Raw genomic sequence first — 20,701 nt, forward strand, 5'->3', positions numbered from 1 at the left:
AGTTATTATTTTACATTTTAGTGGGCAACAACAAAAACATGTATGTACCACATCAAGGCTTCTCGCATACAAATAAATAAGATAAAAATGGCGGCCCCCTTAGTAAAACTTGTTGTGAAATGGAGTGGAAATGAATACGAAATATCAGACCTGATATCGACCAATACGGTTAAAGATTTGAAAAACGTTATAAAATTAAAGACAGGGGTACTTCCTGAGAGACAAAAGTTGCTTGGCCTGAAACTGAAAGGTATGCTAGGCCTAAGTCTAGCCTAGGCTAAGTAACCTTTATAAATTGCACCTGTACTGTAGCCTGTAGCATACCACCAATTACAATAACTGCAGCAAAGGCTTAACGTTAACGGTTAATGTCAACCCTAACTCCGACTCAGAGTAGACCTAGCGAGAGCCCATAGGCTATATCTCGCTGTGCCTCACTAGCAGTACTTTTAGTCAATTGGGAGCAGTAATACACATTTTTTCTTTGATGCCATGTACAGTATGTATACAGAGATGCCAAGGTCAGATGTTTTTTAGGCGGGTGAAAATTGTCTGGTGCTGTTGGTTACATACACCATCTAAGCGGAGCGCCACCATGGGTTGGCGCGAAGCGTACAAGAAAATTTTGGGATCTTACGGCCCCTCAGATGGCCGGAAACATCACTTCCCGGGTCATCTAAGCTGAATCTATACTGTCTCCATATTTGTATTGTGTCTATTTTTTTTTCTTCCAGAGGAAAAAATATCTTGAAATAAAAAAAATCTCTGAAATTTTGCGGACGCTGTAGCGTTCACGTGTGTCGTAACGGTATTATTTTTCACGAATCGTATAGGTAACGTTGCTTTCAGCCGGGCATATTTAGCACGATCGGCTTTGAGTAATTTCCGATCCTGGCGGTTCTGAGATAATTCGCATTTTGGTGTGATGAAATGAATTTCACGCTAGCAATGATACACTTTCACAGGAAAAACTCTGTGGGCCTACAATGCGGGAGATTCTTCAAAAATGCGGGAGTTTTTTGGAAAATGCGGGAGATTCGGACAGGTAGGCGGGTGAGCGGGAGACGACCCGAAAATGCGGGTGACACCCGCCCAAAGCGGGTGACTTGGCAGCACTGTGTATAGTTATTTGGTGTTTGTAGTAGTACAGTAGTTAGTACTGTACTTGAGCCGCTCATTGCACAGGTACATAGCGTAAAGCACAAACATGGCTGAGCTGTGATCTCTCGTCACAAAGCAACGATCGAATAATGAAAAAGCTCTCACTTTGCATTGGGGTTGCAAGTTACACATCTGAAAGCATCTCATCAAATGGTGTGATAAAGACAAAGCAATAAGTAGCAAGTTGATTGCTACAGTTACCATGAGACTTATGATGTTGTATACCTGTTTGTAGTACTTAAGGTCATCATTATGGCCCCTAAATATGATAGAAAGTCATATAAAAGTCACACATACTCAAACGTTCACAAGCATTTTATTGCCACTCAAAACGTAATTTTCCAACCACTGTGATACTTAATTTTAAAGATCCTCAATAGCTGAGAACATATTGAGCAATCTAAGCCTCTAGGAAAATACATCTGAAAACTTGTAACAATTAGTCAGTGTGCTAAAGTTTTCACATTGAATGAAATTACTTTGATATCACAGGAAAAGCACCTGTGGATGATGTACAACTCTCTGAATTAAAGATCAAACCAAACATGAAAATAATGATGATGGGAACTTGCGAAGAGACCATTGCTGCTGCAAATGAAAAACCAGAGGATATCGGAGAAGTTATCGATGACTTTGACTTTGAGGAGACAGAGATACAAACAAATCAGAGGTAATATTGTTTTTGTACTGAACGACTCTGTGTCTGCTCCCCCCCCCCTATTACTTGCAACAGTGCTGCTGTATGATGCACTTTATTTCTCACATACCTATTTCTACGCGACCAAAGCAAATCTAGTTCTATTGTGCCATGTTAATAGCTATTTAGGTAAGCATTGCTCTCTCTTGTGACATTGCCAATGTACACTTCTTTATCAAATAGTCTACTTAAGGAGAAAATCAAACATTAAACTGGGGTAGGATTATGCTTTCATTAAAAAAAAAATACTACTACATCCACAATAGCAAGTTTGTTTACGTTTTAAAGTTTGAAACAGTATCTTAGTTGACAGTTCATTATACGACCAAAAGGGATAGCTGAAAAGGCTCCCTCTCCAAATTAAGCTCTGCTGCCCTCCTCATTTTACAACTCAATGTTTTATACCAACAGAGAAGAGTTTCTCAAGAAGGTAGAGAGAAGAGTGAAAGAATACGAAATTAAGGTTCTGAATGCGCCTAGACCGGGCAAGAAACTGTTGGTGTTAGATGTTGATTATACTCTCTTTGGTAAGTCAATTTTCAGATGAAAACCTCATTGGTAGTTTAATGTATCGATCATCACAATGACATGTAGAATGTAGTCTTTAGAAACTGTGTAAAATCAATATGACTGTTTGCACAGCTTCCAACTGTTATGTTCCCTGATAATGTGGATTGGGTACCAGAAGTGGTATTGCAGTTAATATTGCCAAATGTATTTAATAATTAACATTACTTTCAAGGGGGCCTTGGAGGAATCTGGTGAACCTCAAACCTTTTTTGTACAAAGCCAGCAGTTCTATTGGTCTCAGCACAAATTACTAAGTAATGCTATGATATAATTCTCAATTACTTTTTTAAACTAGGATAATTTTTCAATTGATTGAATTTTGCGGTTAATATCATTTCTACCAACCTACCACCTTAACTTTAATGTCCTGAGAAGTGCCATACTGCTACTCTACGACCAAGTTGGCAAAATCAGGCCTTGGCATCTTCAAACAGAAATGACATATGACACTTTTTTAACTCATTAAAGGTAAAATTATCAAAATTTCATTGGAAATGGGGTTTTTTTTTTCTCACTTTGGTTTTGCTAGATCACAGATCAGTTGCAGAGCATGCCTTACAGCTGATGCGACCTTTCCTTCATGAATTCCTTACAGCAGCGTACAAGCACTACGACATTGTGATATGGTGTAAGTCTGGTGCGGTATTGTAGTAAGATTACCACCCTGGTAGACATTGCCATCAAATCTGGTGGAAGTTTGGTGCGCTATTGTAGTTATATTACCAAACTGGTAGACATGCCATCAGATCTGGTGTAAGTCTGGTCCGGTATTGTAGTTACATTACCACCCTGGTAAATATCAAATCTGGTGTAAGTTTGGTAGACATATAAAGAAACTCTGACTCCTATGTTTATGAAAGCAACAGGTTGCATTTCATTACTGGAATTACACAATTCAAATCCTGCTGGATTTGTAACCATATTTACTCATTTTTGCTGAGGCTGATATCATTCCCAAACAAACATGGCAAAGCACTTTGCTTTATCCAAGTAAATGTGGAAGACCTATCCATAAACAAATTGAACATTTTTTAGTCATGGTGAGCAGTATCTACAGACGTAGAGAGGAAGTGGTTGTACTTCAGTAGTTTTCTCAAAGAATTAAGGGATAGTTTAGTCAATAACACCACCGTGACTGCAGGAAACATCTCATGAAAGTGGTCAGTGGCATATCAATCAATGTGGCTGGCTGTGCTTTCTTGTTTAGCATGCATACCATCAATTAACCTCAGAAGCAAAACCAAAGGTTGAGCAAAAACTAGCGAGACAAACTTGAAAGTTTAAAGTCCCAATTTGGCACTTTAATTCCAGGCCAATAGTTTACAGTGAAAGCTTTTCTTCCATTCTTTCATATTTGAGTTGTCAACTGCCTGAAAGATCGATTGCATTGATTACATTTGATTTCAAACAGCTGCCACCAGCATGAAATGGATTGAGGTGAAGATGAGGGAGCTTGGAGTGAGCTCACACACAGACTACAAAATCACATTCATGGTGGACAGTGGTGCCTGCATTACAGTCCAAACACCAAAATATGGCATAATTGAGGTAAGATCTCTTTGAGACGGTTAGATAAATACCATTATAGACACTTATTATTGAATTATAACATTTATGAAGGGCTCTCTGAAGGCAGTTTGAAAGGTATAGATGGAGGGCCCAGTAATTTCCCCAGATGTTTTGTTTCTTTGGAATGGGGGTGGGGGGGGAGAGAGGGATTGGCACACAAAGTTGTACTAAACGGCTGTGTCAGCGTTGCTACTGTAAATGCTGATAAAATGTTTGTATCACAGGATAAAATATCTCATGATTTTTCATCCTTTCCCTTTCTGAGTAAGAGTTTGTCCAGATTAAACATGGGTTATTGAACAGTACTGGATTACAAAGTCTGAGGCTTTCTAAATGTCTCTGTTAAAATATTTCAACCTCTGCCGACTTCTGAAGTTTGTGGATTTATATAAGAAAGTTCAATTTTGGAGGTTTGTTAAGTGATCAAATGTTTTATCCTTTTACAGCCGATTGATTATTTCTCAATCCTAACTTAGTAAGGAAAATGGCTGATGTTAGTTTTAATTACCTCAGAGGAAGTCAATAGTTCAGGCCGCATAGAACATGAACCCTGTTCCTGAGGCTCTACCAAACATTTCTTCATGCATTAAGAAAGATAATTTCAAAATTCCTAGTCGATTATGAAAGAGTTCCCTGTTTAACCAATTACATTAATTACGTTTCAAATGTAAATAAAACACTTTTTTCATGCCAACAGACAAAACCCTTGGGTGTGATCTGGGGAAAATTTGAGAGTTACACTCCAGAAAATACAATAATGTTTGATGACCTACGAAGAAATTTTTTGATGAACCCACAAAATGGTCTGAAGGTAAAGAGGCTCCGACATCATTATCATTACAACAAGGATTAAAATCCTCCATTTCGTAATTCAAGTGCGCTTGCAGCATGGAAAGCTAACTCAAAAATGAAAATGCCAAAAATTTAACCAATACCTTTAGTAGCATGTGCTTCACCAAAGTTCTCTTAAAACATCAAATACAAGAAGATATAAATGTCATTTATACATCAGTTACATATATGTTCAGGATATGTTATTTTTCAGTGTTGCTGGAGACTGGAGTGAGCAGAAGTGAGATTGATATTTACAGAAAAGCTTTGACTTCTCATTATAGCCTTCCAAACACTAGATGGAATTATAGCCTTCCAGACACTAGATCTATGGCTACTAGATGGATATTTCACATTATACAAGTAGTGGAAATATTTTAATTATAAATGTTTTTCCTCAGGACATTAAAACATCAGTAAATGTTTGGTAATACATACTTTTGTATAGTGGCAATGGGTCTGGCAGTTATCAAGTTAAAACAATTATGATATCCGGGGTCAATTTGTTGTAAATCTTCTCTCTTTTCTGTGCTGTGTTAGATCAGGCCATTCCGAGAAGCCGCAAAGAATCGATCACACGACACAGAGCTGCTTAAACTGACCAAGTACCTCGAAGCAATAGCACCCTTGGACGATTTGAGTTCGTTGAACCACAGACACTGGGAGAGGTATCTGCTGGACAAGAGAAAGTGAGGGGGTACTGCTCAGCAAGACGGTAACCCAGTCAGCCTGGATGAGTTTTGCAGCCATCCACGAACAGATGAAGGCAATGCTGACTGAGCTGATTGTGGAGGAAGTGTATGCTAAAAAGGGCAACATACCCCAGGACGAAGGGAGAGAGGACGAGATGTGGCAAGACAGAGGAGGAACATTAGATGTTGTGATTGTGAGGGAAGTTCTCATCAAGTTGATTGGTTTGTGAAAAAACTCATGGGCTTTATGAAACAATTTGAGGTATTCAATCAAATTTTATTGAGGGTACAAAAGATTGAGACCTTTTATAAGGTGAAAGTATGCACACCCTCAAGCGACCCATTTTTGCTGCCTTATTCATCCTTGTACAAAAACGGTGTGAACAAACAATGGTGTCTTTATTTTCCTCAGGGATGTCACTTGGACGCTTTCAACCAGAAGAAACTTCATTTGAACTTTCAAAATTGAAAAAGAGTCAGGCGCTTTACTTGTTTTCTTGATCTCTTTCAGACTAAAGTACCAATGCAGTGACATTAATTTATCTATTAAACCCGCCACAATGTTTCGGGCTGGAAACTTCTAGTTTAGTTCAGCATGCTAGAAAAGTAGTAATGATCATGTTAGAGACATGGGATTAATCTGCTCTTATATGTCATCAGCAATTTGTCAAAATTTAAAGCAAGCTTTATTTTCTCTACTTTATCAAGCAAGTTTTGTTGGAGTTCTTGGCTATTTTAAAGTTGATTTAAAAATTCTGAGAAGTGGAGAAAATTGACAAATATATCTCTCATCGTTGGAAAACAATTGGAGAGGTGACATTGTAAATCGCTTGAAGTTTGAACACTAGTGACCGTTATTTGATTTTCTAGCAAGAATAGGGTAGTACAGATGACATTTTATGTCATCACTGAATTGCTTCGAAAGCAAAAAGAAAAGACGCACAGAGGCTGCAGAGGTAAATCAGTTGCTTCACTAGAATTGAAGAATTTTTGTATTGGTTGTATCAATGTATCACCTAATCAGTGATTAAATGACAAAGAGCACATTGTGTAAAATTTATAACTTTTAACAGGACTTTCTTGCAGACTCCTGTTGGGTTTTCTGTGCATAATATAAGTATTTGAATTTGTGTGTTAATACTTCTGTATACTTGGATTTTCATGGCAGCAACAGCAAAGTGAATGCCATCATCATCATGAGCAAGAAGTTCTTTAGTTTGCTTTACATTGTACAAATTAAACCCTTGCAAGGAAAAGAAAGAAAAAAAATATTCTTAAATGGAATTTGCAATTGTTGTTGCCTTGACATTAAGGGTTCATGAACAGGTAAAAGCAAACATTCCAATTATATGTGATTAATAAATATAAAAATTACAGCTTTTGGAAGAACATGAGCCATGATGGTGTCACAGACTGCCTACTGTGATCCACAACCTGAAGTGATGACAGGATTTTCCAGCAGGAAATAAATCCACAATCCAAAAATTTATCCGCAGGAAGGGAGATCTTGAGGTGTGATATTTTTATTACCTAGCACTGTGGATTATGTTTGCCCTCCTTGCAAGGATCGAGTTTACAGAACAGAAGTAACATGGATGTTACTTCTGGTTATTTGTTGAATTCAAATTATTGTATTTCTGTCAATTTCAATAAATTTCACACAACTTATGAAAATTATTTTGAAGGATTTGTTATTGATGTAATTTCAGCACAAATTTGGTTTCTTTAAAAACAAAATAAACCTTGTAAATCCAAAATGAATGCTTTTCATAAGTTGAGAATTTCTTGTTTATAAATTTTTCAACCTTCAGAGCATATGAACACCACCTCTGAAAAAGTTAACTTCCCGTTGCTTGCAAGTAGTTTTCTGCTTGTCGCTACAAAATGCAGACAGTAATGAAATGTGATACCTTGTTATCTTTAGCTGGACCTGAGATATCCATCGCTGTATCGTTTGCACACTGTGCTGTAGGTATTGACCGCAACTGTATGTACTGACTGTACACAAGTGTCTAATTACCGAAGGTAGCAAACTGTGTGCATATTTTCTGGGATCGATGGTGGTGTCTAACACTTCTGTTACACCTCATTCGAAACTAGGGCGGATTACCTGCATTAGACTTATCTTTTGCGCGAGTCTTCACACCCTTTAACCCAACACAGTCTAGATACACAGCTTTGTGAACAATATATACATGTGGTTTTCATCCAGCAGTGTGGAAATGTGTTGGGATTGCAGCCAGAATATTCCATTTAATTGTAACAAAGAAGCTAACTTAGCCACCATGTTGTATAATTTCAACTTTAGAGATAAACAACTTCAAGCAGCTGAGAAATATCTTGCGGTTTGCAAGATAGGATGGTCTAAAAGTCACGTTGGGGAGCTCTCATTTTGTGATAGTGATAGTAGGTGAAACCGTTTATTTTCCCCATGTTTGTGTTTTTTCAAATTCTCATGGTGCATATGAAGTGTGTGATTAAATGCCAGTAATTCTCATTTTATGTCATAGTACCTGGTGAATGTTTCTGGATGTGTCATGAAAACCATTTTTTACAAGATAGATTATGGGGGGGGGTGGGTCAGGGGGGGTTTGGGGAAGATACTTGAATTCATTCACACAAGTGTCTCTTAAATTCTGTGTAAAACTGGCTGTTAATTATCCATGAGATTTATCACAACAGCTTCAGTCCTGCAAAGAAGGCAAGTCTAGTAACATTTACATTTGAAATGTGGTAGATCAAAGTTAGGATGAAACCATTCATATCTTTGCAAAGTCAAATGCTTTTGCAATATTTTAGTCATCTATCTGTTGTAAAAAATAATGCATATCAAAGTTTCTGTTAAATTATAAATTTGAAGATGAGACAGAAGCTACAAGTGTAACCAGCTTCTTTACTTGGCAAACCTCACATGATGGAGAGTGTTTTGCTCTTATGGATGCAAACTGAATATATAAGAAAGACCATTGACATCTACTTTTTAACAGAAAACTGTAACCATTTACCTTTTGAAACTTCAATTTCTGATGAAAATGGAACCATATAGTAAACTCTGTGGACAGAGTGATGTTTCATCACAATAGTGATTAAGTATGATTACAGTGTGCAGACATAGTCATCCCTCTGTTGTGATTGTTGTTAGGTTTTATATTTCATATATTCTGTCATAGCATTACTTTTTGACAACACAAAGAAAAGAAAGGTCGAAGGCAAAAAAGTCTCAACTTTCCATCTGTTTATTTTCTTTCACTTTTAGAATTCATCAACTTCATACATATTAAACATATATGGTAAACAATGTAATGTCACATGTTCCTATTAAACTTAATACACTGGCATGAAATAATAATGAAACAGTCTGTCACAACATCACTCGATTCCCAGTTCCACTGAAAAACTGTATGTGAGGTCATTCTCATACTCGAGTTAGAAAGGTTGAGGTCAAATGAATATTCATCGAACTATGTGATGGAATTTTAAATTAGGAGGATAATACAGGGGAGGTGAGACATAGTAGTTCTAACATTTATCAACTAATGACTGACTGATGACTTCACTAGGATATATATTCACACTAATATTCATACTAAAATCATTGAACTGTGGCATATGACAGGCTAACCAGGCAAGTTCGTAAACAAGATGAAATCGACTGAATAAACAAAACATTTGTCACTCCAATTGAAATCACTCTAAATGACTCACTTCCTGTCTATTATTTAATAGTCAAAGCAACAGTTCACAACAGGAAACTGCTTTCTCACTTAGGTATGTCATGGAAAAGTTCCCAGAGTTCAACATGCAAACTGCACTTCTTTTACTACTGCAAGCAATTTAATTTTATTAACAAAGTATCAAAGAGGAAGGGTTTTGGGGTTTTTCTTGCAGACAGAGCGGGACAAAGAAAACCTTCCTGTTCTTGAACCCATATGATTGGACATGGATATGAAATGGATAATTGTGGCTGAGGATTTGTACTCTAAAGAAGCTTTTAGGTATATTATTATTCTTAAAATGAAATTTGCAATTAGCCAAACTCACACATCCTTTTAGATTTTATCAACAAACAAATATAACTGAAGAATTCAAATGCAATCCAACCTTTAACATTTCATCGGCAGGATGCCTTTTTTTAGTAGTATAAAACGCATTAAATTAGGTGAATAAAAAAGTTAAAAGTTTTCTGACATTTCTTCCCTACTTGGAACAAGTTAATTTGTTATGGGATTTACTATTAGACTAGCATTGAAATATCATCAATTTCAACTCAGAAAGCTGCTTGAACAGTGTTGTAGCTAAGAATTAACTGGTGGAGATCAGGTAAATGGTGTAAAACATTCCATTTTGAGTGTCACATTGAATGTCACATTTCTGGATCTTGGGGAAATGTAATCTTCAATGCCGACCTGTTGCTATAATGCAGTTAACAATCTGAATAGCAAGACCTGTTGATTTTTGGATTGCTAAAGGACTACCGGGTCAAAAGATGGCTTTGTTCACTTGGGCCCTTTCTCATTTAGATCTAGGGGCCATAAGAGAAAAGCAAGGGTATTCCAAGTCCAAGCTTGTGGGGGTGGGGGGGAACCACCAGTAGACCATATTAACCTCGGCAGAGTACATGAAAATGTCAAACGTGTTAATCAGAACAGATTTCACTTTCTGATTGCAACCATGTAGTTATTACAAAGATTTCACAAAGAGAACTTATGTTAAAACTTAATATCTTGGGGTTTCTTTAAATAGTTTTTTACCATGTGACGACTAATCTGTCACCAACCCAATGTGATTATTAACATCTGCCAAATAACACACGTTGCATCATCAGCTTAAAATCAGTGTTAAAAATGAGACCCATTTTTGAAAAATCTTTTTACACTCTGTGTACGAATTAACAGACAAAAGATTGACTTGTCTAATTCAGTACAAACCACAGAGGAAGCCCTTATGTTTGTGGCATTAACTGACAAACAGTACAATACACTGGAAATTACAATTTACAACCCAAATCTAGAAGTTACCAGAGCCAAATATGTCACAACCTCCTTCCTAATTCAATGGAAGTTGAAATTAGCACAAAAAGAAAGAAGGACACCAATGAAGTAAGACTTTCCACTCAAATGGTACCAGTAATTGTATTCTTTGTATGAAGCATAACCAATGTCTTGAAATTTACCAAACACACACGCACACACATAAAACATGTGTTAGAATATTGGTCAGTGTTAAGAAAAGTGATAACCATACTGTGAATTATAGCAAATTTCTCCTTAAATTTGCTACAACAAAAGAAGGGTGTAACTGCATGATGTTTGTACAGTCTTGCTGTTCAAACATGTCCTAATGGTGGCAAAATTTTCAAAAACTTTTGCAAGGACTTATACCATAATACCAGTCTTTGTACATGGAGCAACAATAGCATTTTACATGAGACGAGCAATCAGAACCACTATGTCACATAAAATTGGAGCATTAAACTATTCTCTGCCAAGTTAAACATTTATGGTGGAGATAAAGCATTTCAAACTGACATGGTGGAAGTTGTAAGCCACATTTGGTTAAGAAGGTAGCTATTGTGTGACAATGACTGATGGTATATTGAATGAACACCTGTCGTGATTTCAACGGAAACATTCAAGTATACTATGGCTTTAAGTATGTTAATATCAGCAATGGTGTTTCTGCTGAGATTTAACCAATGATGTCACCGTAATGGAGAGACACCACACTGACCGAATCAGAGCGTCCCTACATGTAGTATTTTATTAACAATTTTATTATTTTCAATTTTACTTATGACTATTTAAATATTTTTTATATAAAGTAGTGACAGAGTATACATGATTTACCAAGATCAAACACAAATTGCTGCTTTAAGGAACTGCCATGCACTTAAAAAATATGGAGATTGCTCAGACTGACAAAGATGAAAAGGTTTGGAAACTTTATTGTGTTCAAACAACGCAATATCCATACGTAAGGAATTGGTTGAGATAGTGAGCTTGACCAACTGGACAAACTAGAAGATATGGAAATCCTAATAATAGAGAACAGAAGGTGACGTACCAACTAGGGCTGTAACGGTTAAACGGTTAACCGGTTAACCGACCGAACGGCCGGATAAACGTCCGCCGTAAATCGTATAAGTTTAACCGTTTTTGTAATGCCAATTACGCAGTCGCAACGGCGCGTCTTCACATCACTTTATTCCCGAAATAGACCGCAACATTTGCTTGCCGAAAATCACGTAACAATTGCAAACTTTATCACGCATCCATACAAAAGATTTTTAAGATTGGCGGTACGATTGAAGGGATTACCAAGCGGTATGCGACCCGTGAAGCGCCTATTGTTACCCCGTTCGACAACGTGGCGAGTCTGCATCTAATCCTTTCAAATTTATATTGTATTTAAGCAGTAAACGTTTTCTTTATTATGATGTAATTTCAGTTCAGTGTTCCCTCTAAGGTGCGGGATTCCATTCAACAGACTCAGTAATCCCACAAAGAAAACATTTGTTTGCTGGAAATCCCCGCATCGTTTTCTTGCATTCGCATTAAGTTAATACTCAATGCACAACGTATACACTTGACTGTAAAAAAACTCTGAAAATCAGTAGAGAAATAACCAATTGTGTACGAAAAGTAAGTTGGTACACCTTTCAAATTTTACGAAAGATCGAGCAAAAAACTTTCGAAAAATTCACGCGAAACTGGCATATCGTGCTAAATGCAACTAATGTCATGTAAACAAGGCTCTAGTACACTCAATTATGAATAAAACGTAAGAACACATCTGGTGTTAAGCGGCGAAAAAGTATTTTCTAGAATTTCCAAAATTACGGAGAAAATAATATCGTACCATAGTTTAGTGTATAGCAAATAGCCTAACCACCTCGTCGGTTACGGATCTCACGTAACTACAAAAACACAACTAATTGTATATTGCGAAGTTTACGTTTTCTACAAGAACATGGAAACAATATTAAGCATTTAGCTAATCATGCCAAGTTGCCTTAAACATGTGATTACAAGGTTTACTTTCATGTATCATGTGGAATAGATTGTCTTGTTCATGCGGAGGAGTCAGTTGCCTGTTTTACTTACCTAGCTGTTACGGGGATCATATTTTACCTACTTTTCTTAAACGTCTAAGATAATAATTCTCATAACTTAACCGAACCTTTACTGACTGACCTTATTAATTCTAGACCATGAAACGTTCCTTGGCAACATGCCAAAAAATTGTTAACAACAGGTGTTAGACAGGGGATGAGCTCACAGTTGTTTGGCAAGGTACCTTGGAAAATGTAGCCTACCGTAGTTGTGGTATAGTGCAAGCTATTGTTAGGAAGTCTAGGAATGGGGCTTTGCCGAACGTTGTTTCATAAAATCGCATGTTTTTTTAAGTTAAACTTTTTAATGATTGTAAGACGATAGATCTCTTTACATTTTATAACAAAATATGGCTACTCTAACTTGTCATTTCAAAATTTTCATCAGTTTCGTGACAATTTAAATTAAAAATTTGTCAGTATTTTGCATCCACAGCTGCGAATATTTTATCGCCAGACGCGCCAAATTTTCCGGGGCGTTTACCCCTGGACCCCCACAAGGGGTTCCACCACATGACCCCACCGGGGGACTACCCCACGCCATTATGCTACGCGTGCTAATTGTGTTTGCTGCGCGAACTCCGGCGGGAAATCGACAGGGTGTTCGCGGGAAATTTTACAATGTTTTCCACACTTCCCCCCTACCCTCTGCCTACCCCGCCACAATGCACAAATTCAATATATCTGTGACCCATTGTTGTACTTGTAATTGCGTAGGCCTAGCCCTACTACCGTACACTTCTGTAGTAATCGCTTCCTAACAACCGACTTTCCTAACCTTGGCCTAGCTGGTGAAAGCCTTGTAGTCTAACACTCCATATGATCGCGAACTTCAATACACAATGCCAATATTAAGTAGGCCTAGTAATATTAGGCTTATAACTGCCATACAATGCCTGCGCTATTACTGTAGGGGCTACGCAATTAACGAAGAAATATTTGCTTCAAATATCTCTGTAACAGTTACCGATGAACTGAAAGAGAAACAAAAATCTGTTTAAAACTTCATGAAAACGCGCGATTCGTCTTTTTCAATGCAACGATCGTCAAAACTAAGCAAATACAACCAAATTCTTGACATACGCGTTACGAAAAAACGATACTTGCAGCGCTATTTTGAGAATGTACTTCCGCATCAAAAGTCGTGGCGCTCTTTCGGAATTATAATCTGAGCTATATAACTCTGATTTTCGGCTCTTATTTTGAGGCAACAACACGGGTTACGTTTAAACGTTAACCGTTCGGTTAATAGAAACGGTTAACCGGTTAGTGAATTAACCGGAATGACACAGCCCTAGTACCAACTTGATCTGCCTATGACATCTATTTTCAACGTACGAGATGAGAATGACCCGATAATTACATGTCATCCTAACGATGGAGACTTTCTAAACAAAGCTAAGAAACAACATGCAAAGAAGAGAAAATGGAATAATGTACAGTTGAGAGGGGCAGTCACCGACAACAGGAGAAATCTCTTTGAGTTAGGAACGCTCTCGAGACCTGTGAGAGAAGAATAGAAATACTCTATGTAATTAAACCTCACACAGAAAATTGGAGCTGAATAATACCAAACCTAAGACTGACATTCAAAGAAAGGCACCCTTCAAGAACTGTTAATGTTACGTTTTTCTTTGCATTTAAATACCTTGATCTTGTCCTCGAACGGCTTCGAGATCTACGTCTGTATTCTGGGGAACGGCTCTCGTTGCTTCTACTTCTGTTCCTTCTCCTACGTCTGTCCCTGTCTCTGCTTCTGCTCCTGCTGTGGCTTCGTGATCTCCGTCTTCGATCGCGACTTCTACTCCGTGACCGCCTTCTTCTCCTCGGACTGCCGTCTCTTTGACCCGGTGGAGTACGGCCATAGCGTTCCTTTGACCTCATCTGACCAGGAGCTGAGACAAAAATTGAATTCAGGACATGAGTAAATACTTTTGAGTTGATTCCCTTCCTGACACAAAGGATGCTAGCCATTCACCTACTTACTCTTCTTGTTTTGTGTTTTCTTTTTCTTCTTATAGTCCCGGACGCTTAATTGAACGCCTATGTTATCTACAAAACTTTAAAACCAAATATTGTGGTAATAAAAAACCCAAGGAAAGTGTGTTGAGAAACTTCTCTTTCAGATGATGAAAGCCAAATGCACTTAAAAAACCATTATTTTCAATGAAACTAGACTATCACCAGAATAGACCTCTAAACTTTGTGAATGGTAGATTCAAGAGGTGATGGGCAATGACACAGAGGATGGTCAAAGCGACGCGGTGCTAAAATATTACCAGTTAATAGGCTAGGTAAATGCAACAGTAGAATCAAGACAGGTAAGGGAGGAGCACAGTACATTATTGTGATCATAAAATAAAAAAATAAATAAAAATGATTAAATGATGATAAACTTGCTGGACTCAACTTAGGCCTGCTATTCCTATTTGAAAAAGAAGGCTTTCAAAGTTACCACATTTAGTGTTTCAAGCCATAAATGACAGCGAATGGGACAATGTTGCATGACTCACTTTTACGATCGCCTTCGGCGTACTGGATTTCCAGGTCTCTGCCAGAGAGGCGCACGTTCCTCAAGTACATCAGGGCATCTTCTGCATCTCTCCCATCTTCAAACATTCAAAGCAGTCAAGGAACTACCTAACTACTACATCTGATTTTATATCGATCCAAATAGTTTTATGGGGGGGGGGGATGCCATCCTAACAGTTACTTGTGAGTTTCTATCTTATTTAAGCAGGAAGGGCAATGGCAATACACACTTATCTTACATAATCATGTGGAAACCAAACCCACTTACCATTGCCCCCTCCCCCCCCCCATTCCTCCTCCTTCAGCAATCACATATAGATGTGAAATTGTAACCACTTTTGTTATTCTCAAAAAGGCTGTTCAAGATAAGAAAATTTATGACCGACTCCCTCACTAGGCAACAACTGTTTGACCTTTTATCATTTTCAGGTCAACTTTCCAACAAACTGCTAAATCATATTATAGTGTGCATGCCAAGTTTTGAGTTTAAATACTCCTAGAAAAACAAATGAAAAAGAGTGAATTCTGTTCACAAAGTAGAATGAAAGTGTGTTAGCTGTTTAAACAGGAATGAGAAATACATTTCAAACTTTCTGTCTTGCTTCAGTTTAAAAGAAAAGTCCATCTGGGTTGTTTTACATTTTCCTCATTTTAAAAATGCAAAACAACACTTCACCAAAACACATATTTACTCTTGAATATGAAATACAGGTTAAAAGAAAATGATATTTGAAAAAAAAACACTAATTTTTAAACAGTTACGAATGTGGTTGTGACGTCATGGATTCACTTTGCATCCTGAATAAGATGGTGCACATACTGATACAAATCTAGATACAGATGCCTATTTTGCCAAACTTATTGGTGTTGAAGCAAGACTTTAAAAAATAACTCTAAAGAAGGTTTTATCATTGCAAATTACTGATTATATCCTTTTGATCCATTCTTTAAGCCAAAAGTTGACTTATTCACAGATAATGAGTAACTAACTTGCTGGTTAGCCTCCTTATCCTATTGGTCTTTAAGGAGGGATAGTTCTCTTTATTTAGTGACACTATACTGATGTAGGCAAATGGTCTAAAGTAGTGTTACACTGTAACAGCTACCTACTAAAGGAGATTTGTTTTGGGTGAGGGGGGACAGGATCCTGCAGTGAAGGCCGTTGAAATAATTTGCACAAACTGGATACAGTAAAACTGTGACATGAATTTTCCACCTACTAAAATATTGAGGACTTGTGATTTTAAGTTGCAAATGTCTTTTCTCTCTACCTGTAAATCTGATAAGTATATAAGCTTTAATGAAGCATTGTTTTGTACATTTTTTGGAAATCTACCATTTAATACTCATGTGCAGACCTCTGAACTGTTCTTTAAATAAAAAAAAAATAAAAAAATAAAACAATGAGCAGGGACAGTGTCATACCAGCTCTCTGCTCTGACCAAGTTAATGAACTCTTCTCAGGTTTACTGTTCACAAGACACCACCACCAAAATTGCAGCTAAAATGACAATTTCTTCACAACTCACCATCCTCTTTCTGTGTTTCTTTATCTTTGCCTTTATATACCCAACACTTGATGGATACCAATCTTTGTCCTCAAGACCACCTGTTCTGTGAATGCCTTTCCAGGTGGTAACCATGGTTTACTTTGACTTTAATCTGGACTTGCATCATCTCCAGGACCAATTGCTAATGTGATTTTTACTGCCTGCTATTTTTTTGACCTGTTCATATTTTATTACAAATTTTCTGAACACTACAACTTCAGAGTTCAAGGTGTCCAAATGCTTTTCATAGTGAAATGTTGCATAGAGTCGTTCTTGTCTTTACTACCTTGGTACAACATACCTTAGGTAGCAGCACTTATATATATTTCAGAATCAAAAATTTTGACAAATGTGTCAAACTGGATTCGCTAACAGCAACAAAGTATGGAGAAAAATCACATCAGCAACTGAAACACTTCAACTTTTTCGTAATCATGTTGGGAGTCGTAGCTTAAGGATCACTTGAAAGCTTTGGCTTGATTCACTTGATAACTGTGCCTTGGCTTGAAATCTTTAGCTTGACCTTGTGTAACTTGCACAACTGTACTTGGGCTCTAAAAAGCACAAAATGAGTGGGAAAAAAAAAGAAGAGTGATCATTGTAAAGAAGAAAATAGCAGTAACATAAAAGGCTCAGTATCAGCTTTACCGTAACATCTTCTAACTTTATCGTCACGCCTTCTCTGAATGTGGATTTCAAGAGACAGGGATATTTCATCCTTGACAAACCTTTCTTAATTCTCCACAGACATTTCTGTGGTTAAAAGTCACAGAGACACTGCTGAGCAGAGCTGAAAACTGGCCAATGTACATTACTGTCTGTCCCGAGCACCACTTTCCTGTTACATATCAGTTACGAGGAACACCCTACATGGTCAAAATCACAGATATCTTCTCGGGTTGGCAGTGATGGATGGCAAAAGGATATTGAACATAGGCGAATCCTCTCGGCATGTGAGTGTGATGGTCCAGGGGGATATACACATCAGAAATGGGACCATACTTTCCAAATATCCGTCTCACGTCCTCTACTCTGCAAGTGGATAAAAATTCTAATATGTACCCTACCATCACCTTTACTGTCCATAAAATTAAATCACACTTTAAAACACATATCTTAAATAGAAGCAGAACAATGAATGATTCAGGGATAGAATTTGTGGAAAAGGTCTAAGTTGAGGGGTTCCCTCTCCCAATTGTGAGATAATTATTTTGAAGGATACTTATACTGGACCAAATTTGAAGTTGAAAAGCATTATGCCTTAAATACAATCAAGATGGTCGAGGTAATGTGAACTACAAGCAATTTGCCTTTCTGTGGTCAAATTGGAATAGCCTGATGGCCATATCACCATCAAGGATGTTTCAAACAACTATTGGATATATCCGATAATCCAGAAATTTCTTACAATCTCTTAAATCCACCCCAAGACTGACAAGTAAGATAGAACAATTAGTGGACATGTCTGAGAAAATAAGGAGGTATGGCAACCCTACCTACTGTACATGTGTCTGTACATATTTAAAGTATATTAAAGGTTTACTTTGAAATCTACATAGTGCTATAATGACATACAAGAATATGATTAACTGGCATAATATGTCAAGGGCACTGGTTTGGCACAGCTACTTTGAAAATAAAAGAACAGTGGCATCAAGGCTGAGCAGGGTCCACGTGAGAGAAAACAAACTTAACCTAAGGTCACAACATTTTGTATCATATATTTTCTTTCATGAAAGATGTACATTGAATCACTTATTACTGTTTTGCAACTGACTTAATAATTCTTTATGATGCGCTAGCCATGACTGTTGATACGCCTTTATTGGTTTCAAAGTATTACTGAGTGCTAAACTTTTAAGTCTATCATAATAATACACATTGTTGATTTCCCATTTTGCTATGGCATACGTGTCTTCATTTTGCCTTGAAATGAAACCCCTAGGCTGATGCACCAAATACGTGATTATCTTAGATGCATATGTGAAAAGTATTCAATTTGTGAATTACTGCAAAAATTTGCTGTAACTTTTCCCCGCATATCCTCTGCTTCCTATCGAGTTGCCCAAAAAAAGGTGGTAAAGTCTGGACCCAATGCATATGAATATTGACTTTTTCAAAGTTCAATCCAAACCACAAAAGAATTACACTGCTACACTGCAGTGAGGTAGCCTTTTATTTTAGGCGTACACATTGTTCTGAATGTATTGCTTTCGGTACTAATAAGCAGACGTTACTGTTTATACAAAATAGCTACTACTGCATTAGACCAAGTTAGGCGTAACTCGTTAGGCTAATGGCTAGCCTCAGATTGGTCTAGCCTAACAGTAACAATATCCGTGAGCTTTGTTTGTTTCATAGAATATTTAGTACTTCCCCTATTTCAAGGCATAATGATCCTTTCGACCGTTTCTTCAAACTTACCTTACATCTTCTGCAATATTTCTCACGAATAATGATGTATTTGGTGGGCGATGATAGCGTGACATCTTCTTTCTTTAAATGACACTTACTGACACCTTTCTTCACCTTCGTTTGTCTGTGCACCTAACGCTTACCGTACGCACGATATATACACAGTACAGTTGCAAATTGTGCAACGCGTAACGAATTGAGATTTATAGAACTCCATGACTGAAACACAGTTTCTCGTGCGTCAGAACGATCTTCTAAAGTCGTACAGCGCCATTACTTCAGCTTAGCATTTTTACACACAGAAGGTATATACTGTGCTGATTTACCAGAATATTCTGTCCCCTGCAAAAAAAGTGTCCCGTTGGAAAATATTTGCTAAGGAACTAATGTCCGACCTTAGTTTAAGATCATATGCAGACCTAAATTAGTACCAAAGAACTTGGGAGCTATTTGGTTAGGACTTATTACAATTTAAAGGGTCTCGTGATGTTTCACTTGATATAATACAGTCAGTATTCAGGTGCGTATCCAGGGGGGGGGGGGGGGGGCGTTGGGGGCGCGCGCCCCCCGGGTAAGAAAAGGAGGAGAGAAAAAAAGAGAAGAAAAAAAGGAAACCAAGAGGGGAAAAAAGAGGAGGAGGAGAGGAAGGAAGGGAAAAGAAAAAGAAGAAAGAGAGAAAAAGGAGAAAAGGAGGGAGTAAAAGAAAAACGCGAAGACACCGGGAAGAGAAAGAGAAACAGTGACATCATTACAGCGCTGAAGGGTAGCCAGTGACGGATCAATGATTTCGTAAAAGTGTGACTCACCCTACCCCTTACACCGACAACTCCATTTTTTGACGTTTCCATTTTCCTCTCTCACTAATGATCTATATATATACTATATATGGTCTATCATAACGCGTGTGTAGAATTGTGCTATGAAACCAACTGTGGCTGGTCTCGAACTCGACCGTGTCGTCGGGGAACATGACGCATTTTGGGATGGGGGCGACCGCCCGCTCCCCCCCCCCCATTCAGCATTTTTTTAAATGATATCGCTAAGTAATTTCAAAATAGAAAGTGCTTAGATGCAACTTACAAGGCCTGGGAAGTGTCATTTCCAGCGATCTGGGAGGCATTTTCGGCCAAAATGTTCTTGTACGCTTCGCGCCAACATATGGTGGCGCTACGCTTAGATAATTTGCCTACAGACTTCACCCCTCCCTTGGCAAATTCCTCGCTACGCGTGTGTTCAAATTTGTAACGCAAACAGCAGATATCACCAGTGGCGTAGGAAGGTACTTTTGAGTGGGGGGGCTGAAGACTGATGGCCGGCCTGGGGAGGGGTCTAAGGGGAGGGGGTGTCCCCCTCCCCTTTGGAATTTTTTGCATTTCCAGGTGGCCTCAGATGCAATTTGGTGCAATATAGCACACTTCAACACCCACTCCATTTTGTAAACTTAATTTTGTATTTTCACCTGGCCTTAGATGTAATTTGGTGCTCCAAATGAGATTTTTTTCTCATTTGGAAATGAAAAAGGGGTTTTCTGACTTGCGGAGCGGGGGGGGCGGAATGATACTTCCGCCCCTCC

The 20,701-nt window shown here is 37.9% G+C and overlaps 2 protein-coding genes across 2 annotated transcripts; one reads left to right on the top strand and one right to left on the bottom strand.

The window, feature by feature from the left end:
* Positions 1 to 58: 58 nt before the first annotated feature.
* Positions 59 to 10,587, top strand: LOC139967646 (ubiquitin-like domain-containing CTD phosphatase 1). Its single transcript, XM_071971624.1, has 7 exons — positions 59 to 250; positions 1,654 to 1,831; positions 2,270 to 2,385; positions 2,958 to 3,056; positions 3,840 to 3,976; positions 4,695 to 4,808; positions 5,369 to 10,587. Exons 1-7 carry the CDS (start codon positions 88 to 90, stop codon positions 5,519 to 5,521), a joined length of 960 nt encoding a protein of 319 aa, XP_071827725.1. The 5' UTR covers positions 59 to 87; the 3' UTR covers positions 5,522 to 10,587.
* A 3,342-nt stretch (positions 10,588 to 13,929) lies between these two features.
* On the bottom strand, positions 13,930 to 19,297 carry LOC139967648 (serine/arginine-rich splicing factor 12-like). Its single transcript, XM_071971626.1, has 5 exons — positions 19,138 to 19,297; positions 17,641 to 17,745; positions 15,145 to 15,248; positions 14,280 to 14,526; positions 13,930 to 14,134 (listed from the first exon to the last, which is right to left on the bottom strand). Exons 1-5 carry the CDS (start codon positions 19,200 to 19,202, stop codon positions 14,116 to 14,118), a joined length of 540 nt encoding a protein of 179 aa, XP_071827727.1. The 5' UTR covers positions 19,203 to 19,297; the 3' UTR covers positions 13,930 to 14,115.
* Between the last annotated feature and the right edge of the window lie 1,404 nt (positions 19,298 to 20,701).

This window comes from Apostichopus japonicus, chromosome 5 (assembly GCF_037975245.1).
Source record: "Apostichopus japonicus isolate 1M-3 chromosome 5, ASM3797524v1, whole genome shotgun sequence".
In the NCBI taxonomy this organism is placed as follows: Eukaryota; Metazoa; Echinodermata; class Holothuroidea; order Aspidochirotida; family Stichopodidae; genus Apostichopus; species Apostichopus japonicus.